The sequence below is a fragment of the Hydra vulgaris genome, chromosome 09, assembly GCF_038396675.1.
Source record: "Hydra vulgaris chromosome 09, alternate assembly HydraT2T_AEP".
Lineage (NCBI taxonomy): Eukaryota > Metazoa > Cnidaria > Hydrozoa > Anthoathecata > Hydridae > Hydra > Hydra vulgaris.
This window is the reverse complement of record NC_088928.1, coordinates 55691027-55706031: the sequence shown is the minus strand read 5'-3', so window position 1 is coordinate 55706031 and position 15005 is coordinate 55691027. Positions and strand designations below refer to the sequence as shown.

Here is a 15005-nt window from a genome sequence, read left to right as displayed (position 1 = left end):
CAAATAAATTAGAAAAAATATGTTTTCTAGTTGTTTTTTTTTAAATCTTACTCATTTGGTCTATAGATATAGCATGTTTTTGCGCAAATTTGACATTTAATGTTTTTATTTATTAGAACATTTCTATCTATTTACTTTAAATAGACGTTTTATTTTAAACATCTTTTATATTATTAATGTTATTAACTGTATAAAACAGCATCAAAACAACCTGACAAAGTTACTGTATAAAACAACATCAAAACAACCTGACAAAGTTATATTATTAATGTTATTAACTGTATAAAACAGCATCAAAACAACCTGACAAAGTTACTGTATAAAACAACATCAAAACAACCTGACAAAGTTATATTATTAATGTTATTAACTGTTCAAAACAGCATCAAAACAACCTGACAAAGTTACTGCATAAAACAGCATCAAAACAACCTGACAAAGTTATATTATTAATGTTATTAACTGTATAAAACAGCATCAAAACAACCTGACAAAGTTACTGTATAAAACAGCATCAAAACAACCTGACAAAGTTATATTATTAATGTTATTAACTGTATAAAACAGCATCAAAACAACCTGACAAAGTTACTGTATAAAACAGCATCAAAACAACCTGACAAAGTTGTTTTGTATTAACACAACTTTGCAGTATTATTTTATAGTTTTTTACAATTGTAATTTAATACTCTTTAATAATAAAACATGTTTTACAGTCAGCATGAATGCAGGGGTATTAAATAGTTTGCTATAACTAAGTAAAGTGGTTTAAATATTGTAATATTTGAGTTTTTACTTTTTTAAGTATTAAGTTAATGTTAAGTAATAACAATTACTTTTTTAAAAACAATTACTCTTTTAATTAAAAATATTTAAAAGAGTGTTATTGTAATAGTATTGAATGCATTAATTGCTTATTACACTATAACTGCAACTTAAACTTTAAATTATAATTTTAGCTGTAAATTAAACAGTAACTTATGCTACTTTAAACCCCATTAAATGGGAATACTACAAGATAATATTTAAATATATCCTCTACTAAATTCAACTAAGTAACTTGTAACTCAACTAAATAAGCTCTAAGTATCTAGCTCTAAGAAATTTGATCGAAAACCATATTGGTTATAATAAAGAAATTTGTTTTCCTGCAAAAACGTAAATTGCCAATTATACACAATATGCTCAAAGCTTTTTGAAAATACTGGTAACACAGATATAGATATACTGTTATTAGACTATCATCTCCTGTTTTAAAAATTGATGTAATAACTGATACTTTTAGTCAGGGATGCGGAGTCCCAAAAAGGACTCTGGATTTGAAAGTCACAAATAGATTACTTTATCCTAGTTTTTGGTATCCAGGAGCTCTAAAAATATAAATAAGTTTATGGACTACTAATAGGAAAAAAATTAAGACTTTTAGGTTAGAAGAACAGTCGTTTTTTGAGCCCGGAGTCCTTAGGTATAATGGCGGCAAAGACTCCGGGACTCCGGGCTTAAAAACAATAAATTTCAAGTTATTAAATCTCATGAATTTTTTTATTATAGCAGATAATAAGTCAACAAACATGTTTAGAGCTTCTGGACACTACAGGTTTGGAAAAAATAGAGATATAAAGCCGGAGTCCTTTTGGGACTCCACATCCCTCCTTTTAGTTTATGAAAAACACCTGTTTGCTAAAAATTTGTTAAAAATATTTTAAAACTTCCTTAATTAATCCATATCTTTACTTATGCTAGTTAAAATAGAATCAAAGTCTGTTGCATTTTTTTATTTAAACATTTTTTTATCTAGCAATCAATTTCTCTATGAGTAAGGCTTTTAAACAAAAACTTTTTATTAGATTTCAGTAGATAGTTTGAAAAATGTACGGGACTGAGTTTAATAAGATAATATTTTATTAAACTTATTAAACTTTTGATGGTTTATTATAAGTTTCTAAAGTGAATGAGGCAAAGCCTGGTTCAGAAAACGACAGGTCATATCTAATTTATAAAAAAAGTTCTTCAAACCCAGACACATATTCTAAAAACATTGTTTTGTTAGTTTCTTAAAATTCTGTTCATAAATTATGGACTTTTTAAAAAAAAAAATTTTGTTCAAAAATAATTTTTGTAATTAGGTAAGATAAAATTTGAGTTTTGATAAAATATTGCAGAAATTTAGTTTTTGGCTAAACAAGCTAAAGCTAAAGTTGATGTTTAAATTAACTAATATTAAATATTAAATTAATTAAATTAATAAAATCTTTAGATCTTTAAAGTTTTTACTAATACTACAAATATTTAAATGGAACACTAAAAATTGATTTGCTGAACATATTTTAAATTGTTTGAGAAAACTAGTGCTTCACTCAAGTCAAATTAACGTAAAGTTTGTTTATGTTGAACAGTTAATCTTGAATATGTTTAGATTTTTTTAAATTTTTATCAAAAAAATCAAAAATGTTAAAGTTAAATATTTTTAGTTGTTAGTGGCTAACAGTAGTTAAACTCTGAAAATTTTTAGTTTTTAGTGGCTATTTGTGAAAAACTTGAATAACATTGTTATTTCTAATCTTGAAATGAAACTTTAAGTTTTCTTCCTCATTTCTTGACACATTTTTTTAAATTTGTTCTTTTATTTTATTCTTGAGAACAAAACTTTGACTTGCTAGTAAATTGCATCCTATATACACATTTTTATATTCTTTGAGTTTTCTTAATCTAACTGCTGCTTTAAGAATCCTTTCAGCATCTTTAATGAGCAAAGGATTGATGCTTCCTTTAGAATATAGTTGGTGAATAGACTCCAATCTTGTTTCATCTGATTCAATAGCATTAAGTGATTTGTTTACTCGTAATTTGTCATTTTCCATTTTTTCCATCAGTGAAAAACTTTGCGTAACTTTCACCCCATATATGATGACGTTTGTTTCTCTGTTCTTTACAATCCTTTGTAGTTTCAAAAAGAAGTACTAGTTGTTCATTAATTTTTTAGCAGCCCCTGATACAACTTTAGACAACAAAGTTCCACTGGTAATTTATTTTTCCATTTCTTTAATTTTACTTTTTAGCTGCTTGTTTTTTTTAACACATTCTACAGCCTTAATTTTCAAATTCTTCATTTCATTCTTGAAATTTTTACTTCTGTCATCTATTATCTTTTTTGTCTGTTTTTCTTATTGTATTTTTAAATTAGTCATGATTTTTGCTAATTTCTCTTAGATATTTTTATTAATTTCTAATGCAATTAAGTTATATTGTTTTCTAATGCAATTAAGTTATAGAAATTCTATATACTTTTGTCTAATAATAATTTGGTGTGTATTTATATCAGCCCAAATAGTTATTATTATTATTATTATATTTATATTATTATTATTTATACTACTATTATATTTATATTATTATTATATTTATATTATATTATATTTATATTATTATTTATATTATTATTATATTTATATTTTATTAGCCCAAATAGTTATTATTCTTTATATTAGCTATTATCTATATTATATTTTTATTTTGTTAAAGTTTAAAGAGAATTAGAAAATTGTTCCTTCTTTTTTTTTTTTACATTTTAGTTTGCAATTATTATTTCTTTACTATTTAGGTCTTGTTAAGAAAGCATCACGCCATTTGAATTTTACGTACAAAATGGCAATTTCACCTACCCATGAAGCCATTTACGTTAGGCCTAAACCTTTTTAAAAATTTGATTAATTAAACAGTCTTTTAAAATAATTTATTCGGAAAACATTAGGCAGTAATTGATTGTTTTAAAAACATTTTCACTGCTATTGTAAAATTATTTTTTTTTGGTAAAAAAAAATAAATAAATAAAAAGTTAAATTATTTTTTCTACTTTCTGCTTTTAAAAAATTTGTAATTTAAATTTATTTTAGTATTTAATTGATATCATTATTTAAATTAAATTTATCTATAAATTTAAATTTATTTTATTTAGTTTAATTTTTTTAATAACCTAAAGTTAATAGTTAAAGCAAAGAAAACTTTTTAAAATAAATTTCAAGTTATTTAAAAATTAATTTCAAGTTATTTAAAAATAAATTTCAAGTTATTTAAAAATAAATTTCAAGTTATTTTAAAATAAATTTCAAGTTATTTTAAAATAAATTTCAAGTTATTTTAAAATAAAATTTAAGTTATTTTAAAATAAATTTCAAGTTATTTTAAAATAAATTTCAAGTTATTTTAAAATAAATTTCAAGTTATTTTAAAATAAATTTCAAGTTATTTTAAAATAAATTTCAAGTTATTTTAAAATAAATTTCAAGTTATTTTAAAATAAATTTCAAGTTATTTTAAAATAAATTTCAAGTTATTTTAAAATATTTGTTTTGCATTTAAATATTTTGTTTATTTAGTTAAAGTTTCAAATCAAAAATTTTTTTTCATCCTAATACGAAAATGCTTAATGCAATTATAACTGCATATAAATGCATTGCCGGATAAACCTTAATAAAGCTTACAGAAAAAATTATTTTGGAGAACTTTTTATTCAACTTTATATAACAATTTTATGAAAAGATGATTTTTTTAAGTTTTAAAATCGTATTATATAATATTTTTTTTTGTTTTAAATGTTTTTAGTTTTTATTATTATTATTTTTTGACCGTTAAGAAATACTTCTTGAAAAACTTTCTTTAAAAAAAAAACTTATTTGTGAGAAAGCAAACTTAAAACAATAAGGTTGTGTGTTTTATAATGAATGTTTTAAGAAATAAATAGCCTCAGTTTTTTCAAATAAGTAAATTTTTTTTTCAAACGACATTTAAATTTTTATATATTTTTTTTATAACAATGTTTTAATTAAAGATACTTCATAAATATTTTATAAAGATAAAGACTTTAAACTACACAATTGACATAATCTAAATTTTAACGTTGATATGTAAATATGATTATTAAGTAAAGTTACATTTACTTGCATTACGTTTTTTCATTACGCAACAAAATTTCATAACAAGGTCTGCTTTTATTATTAGACTTACTAATTTATTTTTTATTTTTTCACATCTTTAATTATTTATTGTTAATTATATATACTTTATTTCTAGTTAGATACGTAAAATTTTTCAATTTCATATTTCAGTTGTAACATCTCTTATTATTTTATTATCATTAGATTATCTAATTAGGAATTTTTATTATTTAATTTTTGATCGTTATTATACTTTTATAATTATTATATATTCTTATGATTTATTGAGGATTGATATTATTTTAATTTTATTCATTGTTTATTATTTTATCATTGTTATTAATTAATAGTTTAAACCTATACTTTTTATTTACAAATTCGATAATATTTAATATAATCAAGTAACTATTTTGTTTACTATTACTAATTACTGTTGCTATTTTTTCATTTACTAATTATTGTTTAATTATTTTATCATTTTGATTTTCTATATTTTCTATTCTATAAACAATCTTACATCTAAATCAAGAAAAATTTTTTGGTGCAAATATTGCAACAAAAAAATAATCATAAAGCCATCCATTGCGACTATTGCTCCTTTTGGATTCATGCAAAATGTAATCCAATTGACAAACATACTATAAGCTTTCCAATGACTCTTTGAATGGTTTTGCCCTAACTGCTTATCAAACAATATGCCATTTGGTAAACTCTCTGATCTGGAACTTAATTAACTCTTTCCTGCAAGAATTCTCCTTATAAAATAAAATCTGATGAATCACCTGATTACCTCTTCCACCTGATTACCTCTAAAACTTACTTAAAAACATGAAGAATTTGTTTAATCCTACAACTAAATGCAAATACCTTGACATTAATGAACTAAATGAATCTATTAATCCTTGTACAGAAAATTATCTCTATCTTAACATATAATAATACATTTCTCCTCTCCAATTTTACATCAATGATCTCTCCAATCTTATTAGTACCATTAATACTCCTCCTATGATGATAGGAATTACCGAGTCTAATTTATATGCAGAGGATTCTAAAACAACTGACATTACCATACAAGGATATAACATTGAACATTGTCCAACAAAGTCAAAAAAGGTGGTGCACTTCTTTACTTAAATTCAAACCTTAATTAGATAATTTGTTGCAATCTCCCAATTTATGCCTGCAAACTTCTAAAGCCTGTTTTTGTTGAAGTTATAAATCCACTTAAGAGTAATACTATTTTTGGATGCATATATCAACATCCTTCTTTCACATTGAATTTTTATCTATTCATTTTAATCCTCTCCTTGAAAAGTTAAGCCATGAAACAAAATTTCAACATAGATTTATTGAATTATAGAGAACCACATGTTGTTTCTAATTATTTTGGATCTTTATGCTCTCATTCTCTATTTCCAACCATATTTCTTTCAACACGTGTAAGTGCAAAAATAAAAATCCTTATTGATAACATTTTCATGAATTCATTTTCTTCTGTCTCTGGTAATCTTACAATTTCAATCTCTGACCACATGACACAATTTGTTGGTATTCCTAATAACTCCTAAAAGAATATGATAACATAAATAAATCTATAAATTTTTTTCTTAAAATATTTCAAAAAGTATTAGAACGATATGTAATGGAATTAAGGAAATTATTAACATCAAACCTTCTACTAATACTAAGTCTTTTAGTCTCAAAATCAATGAAAATATTATCTCAGATCATACCAGTGTTGGTAATATACTTTGTAAATTTTCAAGACAAACTATCTAAAAATATTGTTCCTTTTAAATATGTTTTGCAACTTTCTTAAAATACCCAGTACTAATTATTTTTTCATCGATCCTGTGACTGAAGATGACGTGTCAAATCTCATAAAAAGTATTCCTAAAAATAATAAAAACCTTGATCCCAATAATCTATCAACATTTCTTCTAAAACTGGTATCTCACATTATCTCCAAACCTCTATGTACAATGGTGAATAACACTTTCAAAAATGATATTTTTCCAGAAGCTTTTAAGGTAACTAAAGTAATTCCTTTACACAAAATGGATTCTCTTTTAGACTACTCCAATTTTCAACATATTTCTTTTCTTTCCAACTCAAGTAAACTGTTTAAAATAGCAATTTTCCGAAGACTCAAGCATTTTTTTCGCATTAAACACTAAACAATTCATTTATTAATAAAAATAACAGAGAAAGTTAGAAAAGCCATTAATAATAAACACTTTGTGTGTGGAGTGTTTATTGACATAAAAAAAGCATTTGATACAGTTGAGCACACAATCCTCCAAGAAAAACTGCAACACTACAGTATTAAAGGTATTTCTTTTCTCTGGTTTTCCTTTTATCTTTGTAATAGAATACAATTTATTTCAATTAATAGTATCCACAAGGCTCAGTTTTAAAACCGTTACTTTTTTTTATCTTTATCAATGATTTAAATGTTTCACTTATATTTTCTACTGTGTATCGCTTTGTGGATAACACCAACTTGCTCCTAATTAACAAATAATTTAAAAAACTTAACATAAACACAAATCACGATCTAGCTAATATTGATTAATGGCTCTGTTCCAATAAATTTTCTCTTAACTCTAAAAAAACAGAAATTATTATATTTAAATCTGTTCAAACAAAAATAGCATTGAAATTGCGCAGATCGAACTGCGTGCTGGCTAAAATCTGTCATTATGTTAATTTATGCTTAATATATATCATGCTACTTTTCATTCTCATGTTAGATATGGGTGTCAAGTTTAGGGACAATCTAAATAGCTTGCAAGACTAACTCATCTTTAAAAAAAAGCTCTAAAGTTAATTTATTTCCAACATACTAATTCAAACTATAACATACTCTATATTTTATCTAAAGTCCTTAAATTATTATTCAGCTCTCAAACCGCCTATTTGTTTGGAACCAAAATCACAATAACCTACCTCTTACATTTATCAACTTTTTTAATTATGGAGAAAATTGAAACTATATTCTATGATCTGCTTGCAACTTTATGTTATCTATACCAAAATATCAAACTGTTCATTACAGCTATGAATCCATACAACATAAAAGCATATCCATACAGCATAAAAGCATACAAACTTGGAACAATCTCCTTTCTCAACTAAAATCTCTTAAATTATTATCAAAATTTAAAATTGTTCGATTTAAGTATTTTTTTAGAAAAATAGTTTATAAATCTTATACCTTTCTACAACTTATTATATATAACCCTAATCCTAAGCTTCTATTTACCTCATTTTTTTCTTTTTTTTCTGTTGCGTTATAATACTAATTTTAATATCTTTAGTTAAATTTATTATTTTCTTAAACTGAAATATCTTCATAAGTATTCTCTATATCACTATTTGTGTTATTATTATTTTTATCATAATAAATTTTATTATTCTTACAGTTGTTAATATTGTTATAATTATTTTTGTATTACTGTTTTTGTTATATTATTAGCATTATTTTTATTGTTATTATTAGAATTATTATTATTAATATTATTATTATTATTACTATTATTATTATTATTATTATTATTATTATTATTATTATTATTATTATTATTATTATTATTATTATTATTATTATTATTATTATAGACTTTTTATAATCTTTACTATTTCTTTTAAATCGCTATTATCACTACTATTATTTTTATTTATTTCTACTTGTATTATAATTATTTTAATAATTTTACTATTATTGGATTTGACAGGTATACTTCATATTAGTACCTATTTGTAAACATCCTAGATGTAACAACTTTATTCAAAATATATTTGATTTGATTTTTTTTAATTTAAATAAATAAAATAATGGTATCAAAAGATTCAACAATAAAAGTGTTTATATATCTACAATTTTTTCAGCAAACATTTATTTGTGCATTATGTTTTTTTATTATGCTCAAATTAAGACAAATTTATATAAATCATTATACAAATTTATAACTAACTATTATTAGTATATGAAATATATAATTCATTACATAATATAAAATTATTAAACATTAACTTAGTGGGTAACAATTTCAAATCATATAAATGAGTTGGAGCAAATTAAAAAAAAATACAGTGTAGTTTCCACAAGAGTTTTTAATTTTATTAATAAAGAAAATAAAACTGGTTTGTGTTTATGAAAAAAAAATCATTTTGTGAGAGTAGTAAATTGAATATATATAAACATATAGAAATATATAACATATATAGCAAGTATTTTAATCAATAGTTAACAAATTCTTTTACTTCATAAATTCAATTTGCATAGGCTCTGAAACTTCATTAGGATATTTTCTATGGTAATGCTTAATCATACGTAATCTCCCATAAAACTCAGCAAACTCGTTTGGACCAGAAATGAGAGCTATTTCTTCTTTCAATAATGAATCTTCATCAGAATACAATTTCTCAAGTTTTTCTAAACAAAGCATTTCAGAATTATTGCATAAACTTTTTTTTTTTTAATTATTTTCTGTTTTTACAAAGTAATCTTTAAAAATTTAAGTTTATTTGAAAAAAAAAAAAAAAAAAAAAAGCCAAAATGCTCTAACTACATGTTACAGGAACAACACACAAATGTTATGTTTATTGATAGGTAGGGATGGCAAACCATAACACAAATGATACTGTACAATTTACAATCAGTCATACATGCTAATATATAAGTAATAATTATGATGTTTGAGTAATAATTGATGGAGTTTGAATAAGCAGCAAACCTTTCTCTATAGAATGTTGAATAATGACAGGGTGCGACAAATCGTTTTTTTTGAATAAACGTTGACGTTCGTTTCTTTATTCATTGACGAACGCCTAATTTAAGAGGTATGTTAAATAACAGGGCCAACAATGCAGGAAAGGGGAAGGGCCACTTTTTTTCTAAAGGCCATTTTCTTTTTTTAAAATAGTTATTAAACTTTATAAATTTTTTATTTATTCAAAATAATTTTTCACGCATTTGCTAAGTACGCACAAATTAATGATAACTAATATACAATATGACTGTAAATTGCTATCTATAAATACAAAATAGTGAATTTTTCTCCATTTAGTTTGTTAAATTTATTTACTTATAAAAAAACTTAAAGAAATTTAAATAAAAGGGAACCAAAAATAAAATAAAAGTTGTTTTGACATTTCTTTTTTTAAAACATCTAAAAATAATAATATAATACTCCCTCTGTTCCAAAATACTGTTTCGATTTGCATTTAATATAAAGAATTATTGAAAATAAATTATGCTTTTAATTAAAAGTATTTTGTGTATAACATTTAGATGTTTGTCTATAATATTACGAACAATCCATGGCAATAATATTATCTTTTACCAGCACACCATTAATTTATAAAAAGGACATTTTTTTTATGAAATATTTTGTTCTGAAACAGTTTCGATTTTTTTAAAAATGAACTATAAACTTAAAAATTTAAAAACATTGTAAAATTTTTAGTGGAAAAAAATTATATATAGTAATAGCTTTTGAGAAATTCTTATTTTATATTAAATTATTTAATAGTGATTAAAACCATTTAGTTTAAATACTTCATGCTTAATAGATGACTTTATTGTTTTTAAATCTGTAACAAATAAAGTCAAGAGTTTAATTGCTAGCGTTCTTATTGCATTTACTGCAATAACAATAAACTTAGAAACAGACAACATTTTGGTTTTAAAAAAATTTCAAATACATTTTGAATATTTTAAATGAATAAAAGAGATACACGTGAATTTACAATTTTTTTTGCAAAAATCATAACACGCAAGGGGGTGCAAGGGCCCCCTTGGTTTTCTTGTCATCGTGGCTCATGATAAACGTTTTCAAATATTTTTTTATTTTCTAATTGTTTTCAAATAATTCTAATTAATTTCAAATAATTTTTTATTTTTTAATTAAATCATTTTATTAAAAATATTTGATTTTTTTCTCATTAAAATTAGCAATGAAATCAAATCGGAATAGTATTTCGCAACAAAAAAAAACGTGAAATCCGAAGAGTATTTCGGAACAGAGAGAGTAATAAGTATTTATTAAATTATTGTATTAAGTTATTATTAAATACTTAATATGATATTATATTTATAATATTAAGTATTTAATAATAAAATATCACATTATTGGTGTTGTTAAACGCACAGTAAAAAATGAAAACTATAATAAACATAATAGTTTTATATATTCTATTAAATTATATATATGCCTGCAAACCTTATAATTAAAGTAATGTTTGTTGGTCTTTTTTAAAGTTTTGAAAAAAATTTTTATCTTTCAAAAACTATGACCATATAAAGTTTTAACCCCCTCTCAATGGGGTACCTCAAGTTTCTATCCTTGGTCCTATTGTGTTTCTTACCTACATTAATGATCTTCCTGGCAACCTTATATCTAAAGTAGCTCTTTTTGCTGATGACTCAACTTATACTCCTGTCTTGACAATAAAGTCATCTATTAAGCATGAAGTATTTAAACTAAATGGTTTTAATCACTATTAAATATTAAAAAGGTTTTCTTAGAACAAACGTAAGAATCACTTTTTTCCTTCCGCTCTTCCCAAAGACAACAAACTATAGATCTATATATATATATATATATATATATATATATATATATATATATAAATATATATATATTAGAGTGGTTCAAAAAACAACTTTTTTTTAAATAGTCTGCTGCACTTAACTAAATGTGTTCTATATAATACAAAAACACTAGGTTTAAAATTTTTTTGAATAAAAAATATTTTTAATATATAAATATATATATATATATACACATATATATATATATATATGTGTGTGTGTGTGTGTGTGTGTGTGTGTGTGTGTGTGTGTGTGTGTGTGTGTGTATATATATATACACACACGCACATATATATATCAAATATTAAATATAATTAAATATAATAAATGTAAATAAACAATGTTTTTTGTGTCAATGTATAACACTGAAACCAATTAAGGGAAAATCGAGGAAGATAAAATTATCTGAGAAGTTTTTATACAGGACTGCTAACTGTGTTAACCTTTAAGCATACCAAAATAGAATTTCAGTAAATTTCAGTATTAATTGTCCTATTTATATCTGAAATTAAAACTTAAATTAAGATATTACCATTAAAGTTAAATTTAGTAGCTTAAATAATGAATTTTTGAATGCCTGGTGTCACACTAGAATTCTAAATTATTAGAATTTTATATTTTATTAAAATTAAATATAAATTCTAACTAATAAAATAAAATTAAAATTTAATAAATTTCTGAATACACAAATTAAAATTCATATAAGGAGAATACCATAATTAAATACTATATTAAATATTGTTTAAAACTTGTTATACTTGAAAAAAGCCAGCAAAAATTGTAACACAGATTCAAAATTTATCAATTATTAATTCCAAAAATTGCTTATATTTAAATGAAAATTAAATTAAATATAGCTTCTTTTAAAAAAAATTTGAGTTACATAACTAACACCAATTTTCAACTAAACGATAATATGGACCACAGTGTTCCATAGCAAAAGTTGAAACATCTTTAACTTGCTCGTAATCAAAGTAATAAATTCATTGAAGTAGTTAATAACATTTAGTTTTAAAGCAAAAACTCTGAAAACAACTTTAATGCTAATAATGATATTATCTAGTCTAGTTTTTAAATTAGATAGAATTAAGTTTTAACATTTATAAACATGTATTTAATCTTTTACATCAAGCTCTATACTTTATTTTTTTTAATAAAACAATATTACTACATTAAAAGCAACATTAAAGCACCATTATAGCAAAATAAAAGCAACCTGTCACTTGCGTATATCGATCAAGAAGTAAACTGACACGATGATCAGAATTTATTTGCTCTTTTAAACTATTCTTTTTCATGACTAATTCATGTGTCATTGCATCCTCTAATCTTTCTCTTTCTTCATGATACCTTCTTTGTTGTTCAATAACGGTTTCCATGGTTTAATATTTTGTCTAAAACAACAACAATAACACCACAAATTTTTTTAAAATAAAATATAATACATATAAACACATATAAAACAAGATCAGCTGTTCTGCAGGATTTTTTGTTGTTGTTGACATATTTATATATGATTAACAAAGTTGTACAGAGCTTAAAAAGACATAAAAAATGAGGGGTCTTTCAACTTTAGAATTTAAGTGTATCCAAAGTTATTGCATTTTTTGTGAAAACTGATTTTTGGAAAAACTCTTTGTATTTAACAAGGGAAAATTTGCTGTGAAATAGCACTGAAATAAAAACATCAGAAATCTAGCGCAAAAATGAAAACAAACGATAGGCAAAGTAAAAAAAAACATAATATACATAAGTTCTAAACTTCAAGAAAATATATATAATTACTTGCTTTGAATAGAGGAATGCTATAATTGCTTTTTTCACAGGAAACCTTTTTAAAAAAAGTTTTTTTTTTTTTAAAAACAACCTTAAAGTTTTTAGACACTGAGAACTATGAAATTATGTATAAATATTAAAAGGTTCCTTATTTCATTAGATTCCTTATACTTTTTTTTTAATCTTTATGAAAATTTTAAACAAATTTGATGTTTTTTGGTACTTGAAATCCTTACCTTCAAAAACTTCTTTTTAACAAAATGCTCCTGTGGCAAGTCTTTTTATCAATAGTGGCCTTAAGACATGAATAATATATTAAAGAAGTCATATAAAACATTACACTTTCTTTATATGGTTTGAAAGGAGTTGAGTTAAACTAATTGATGCACAAAACCTTAGGGATCTAGCTTAATTAAAAAATATATATATGAGAGTAAAGTTCATGAAAATTACATCCTTTTTTTCAAACGTCAAATATTTTTATTTAAAAAAATAGAAATTGCTAACAAGATACCAAAAATTTCTATTTGAGAATATTTTCAATATTAGAATAAAATAGATTAGATAAAAGTGTAAAATCTGTTACCTATATAAAAAACATTCAATTTAAAAAAAAATTAAAATAAAACTACAGAAAGTAAAAGAGAGAGAGAAATATACTATAACAAACTTTGTACAAAAAATAATATTAGTAAAAAATATATACTAAAATAGTATAGAGTTGTATGAAATAAAAATGTATAACTTTTTTTTAAAAAAAAAACGAAAAAAAAAAATTATTAAATTAAAAAAATATTGTGATATTAAGTATTTATTTGAATGAATTAAAAATTCAAGCGAAATTCAGCACATAACATAAATTAGTCTAAGCTAACTCAAGTGAACAAATTTAACTTAAGTTAACCTAGACTATTAGGCAAAGTATTTAACTTCAATTTTTTTTATTTTAGATTTATCATAATGATTATCAGTAAATTAATTTAACATCGCAAATTATTAAAATTATAATTTTGTGTTATTAAATATTAATTTGAATGAATTAATACTTTAAGCAAAATTCAGCACATAAAATAAATTATTCTAAGTTAACTTAAATGAGCAAAGTTTACTCAAGTTAACTTAGACGATTACGTTAGGCAAAATATTTTACTTCAATTTTTTATTTTAAATTTATCATAATGATAATCAGTAAATTAATTTAACTTCACGACTTATCAATGTAAATTATTAAATTGAATAAATTAAGTCTAACATTGTAATAATTAAACTTTGAAATTCAGCCGAATATTATAAATTTATGAACTTGAATATAAAATACAAACTTTATTAAATTACAAGCCATAAAATATTTGCAAATAAAAGTTAGAGCAATTTTGTTCTCCCGGACTTAACGAAACAAATTGTTGAATATTACGGTTGCGACCAATAATGGCGACTTTGACGCTGCAATTGTTTTATATTATTTTATATAATAAATAATTTTGCAATTATTTATTTTATAAGTTCTGTTTTTAAAAGAAAAAAAATCTAAACCGTGTAATTTAGATATCAAACAGATTGAGAGCTATGTACATTATTACAAGGTTTGGCTTTAGTAAGTTGAAGATCGAGTCTAGATGTAGTGGTTAGGGATAAATACTTATTTTTTAGTTATTTAGGTACTCCAAGAAGTATTTACCTCTCTTACGATCTTA

General features: G+C 22.9%; 1 protein-coding gene across 2 annotated transcripts in view; it reads right to left on the bottom strand.

The window, feature by feature from the left end:
* LOC100214474 (splicing factor 3A subunit 3) overlaps positions 1 to 14722 on the bottom strand; it is a 36794-nt gene extending 22072 nt beyond the window's left edge. The window contains exons 1-3 of one of the 2 annotated variants that reach the window (XM_065806097.1): positions 14634 to 14722; positions 12752 to 12929; positions 9204 to 9375 (exon numbers count right to left, since the gene is read on the bottom strand). In XM_065806097.1, coding sequence (XP_065662169.1) covers positions 9204 to 9375; positions 12752 to 12914 — 335 coding nt within the window. In that variant the 5' untranslated portion in view covers positions 12915 to 12929; positions 14634 to 14722. Of the gene's footprint in view, positions 1 to 9203; positions 9376 to 12751; positions 12930 to 13547; positions 13660 to 14633 lie in introns of those variants that run through there. The other variant, XM_065806096.1, reaches the window with a different exon arrangement.
* Between the last annotated feature and the right edge of the window lie 283 nt (positions 14723 to 15005).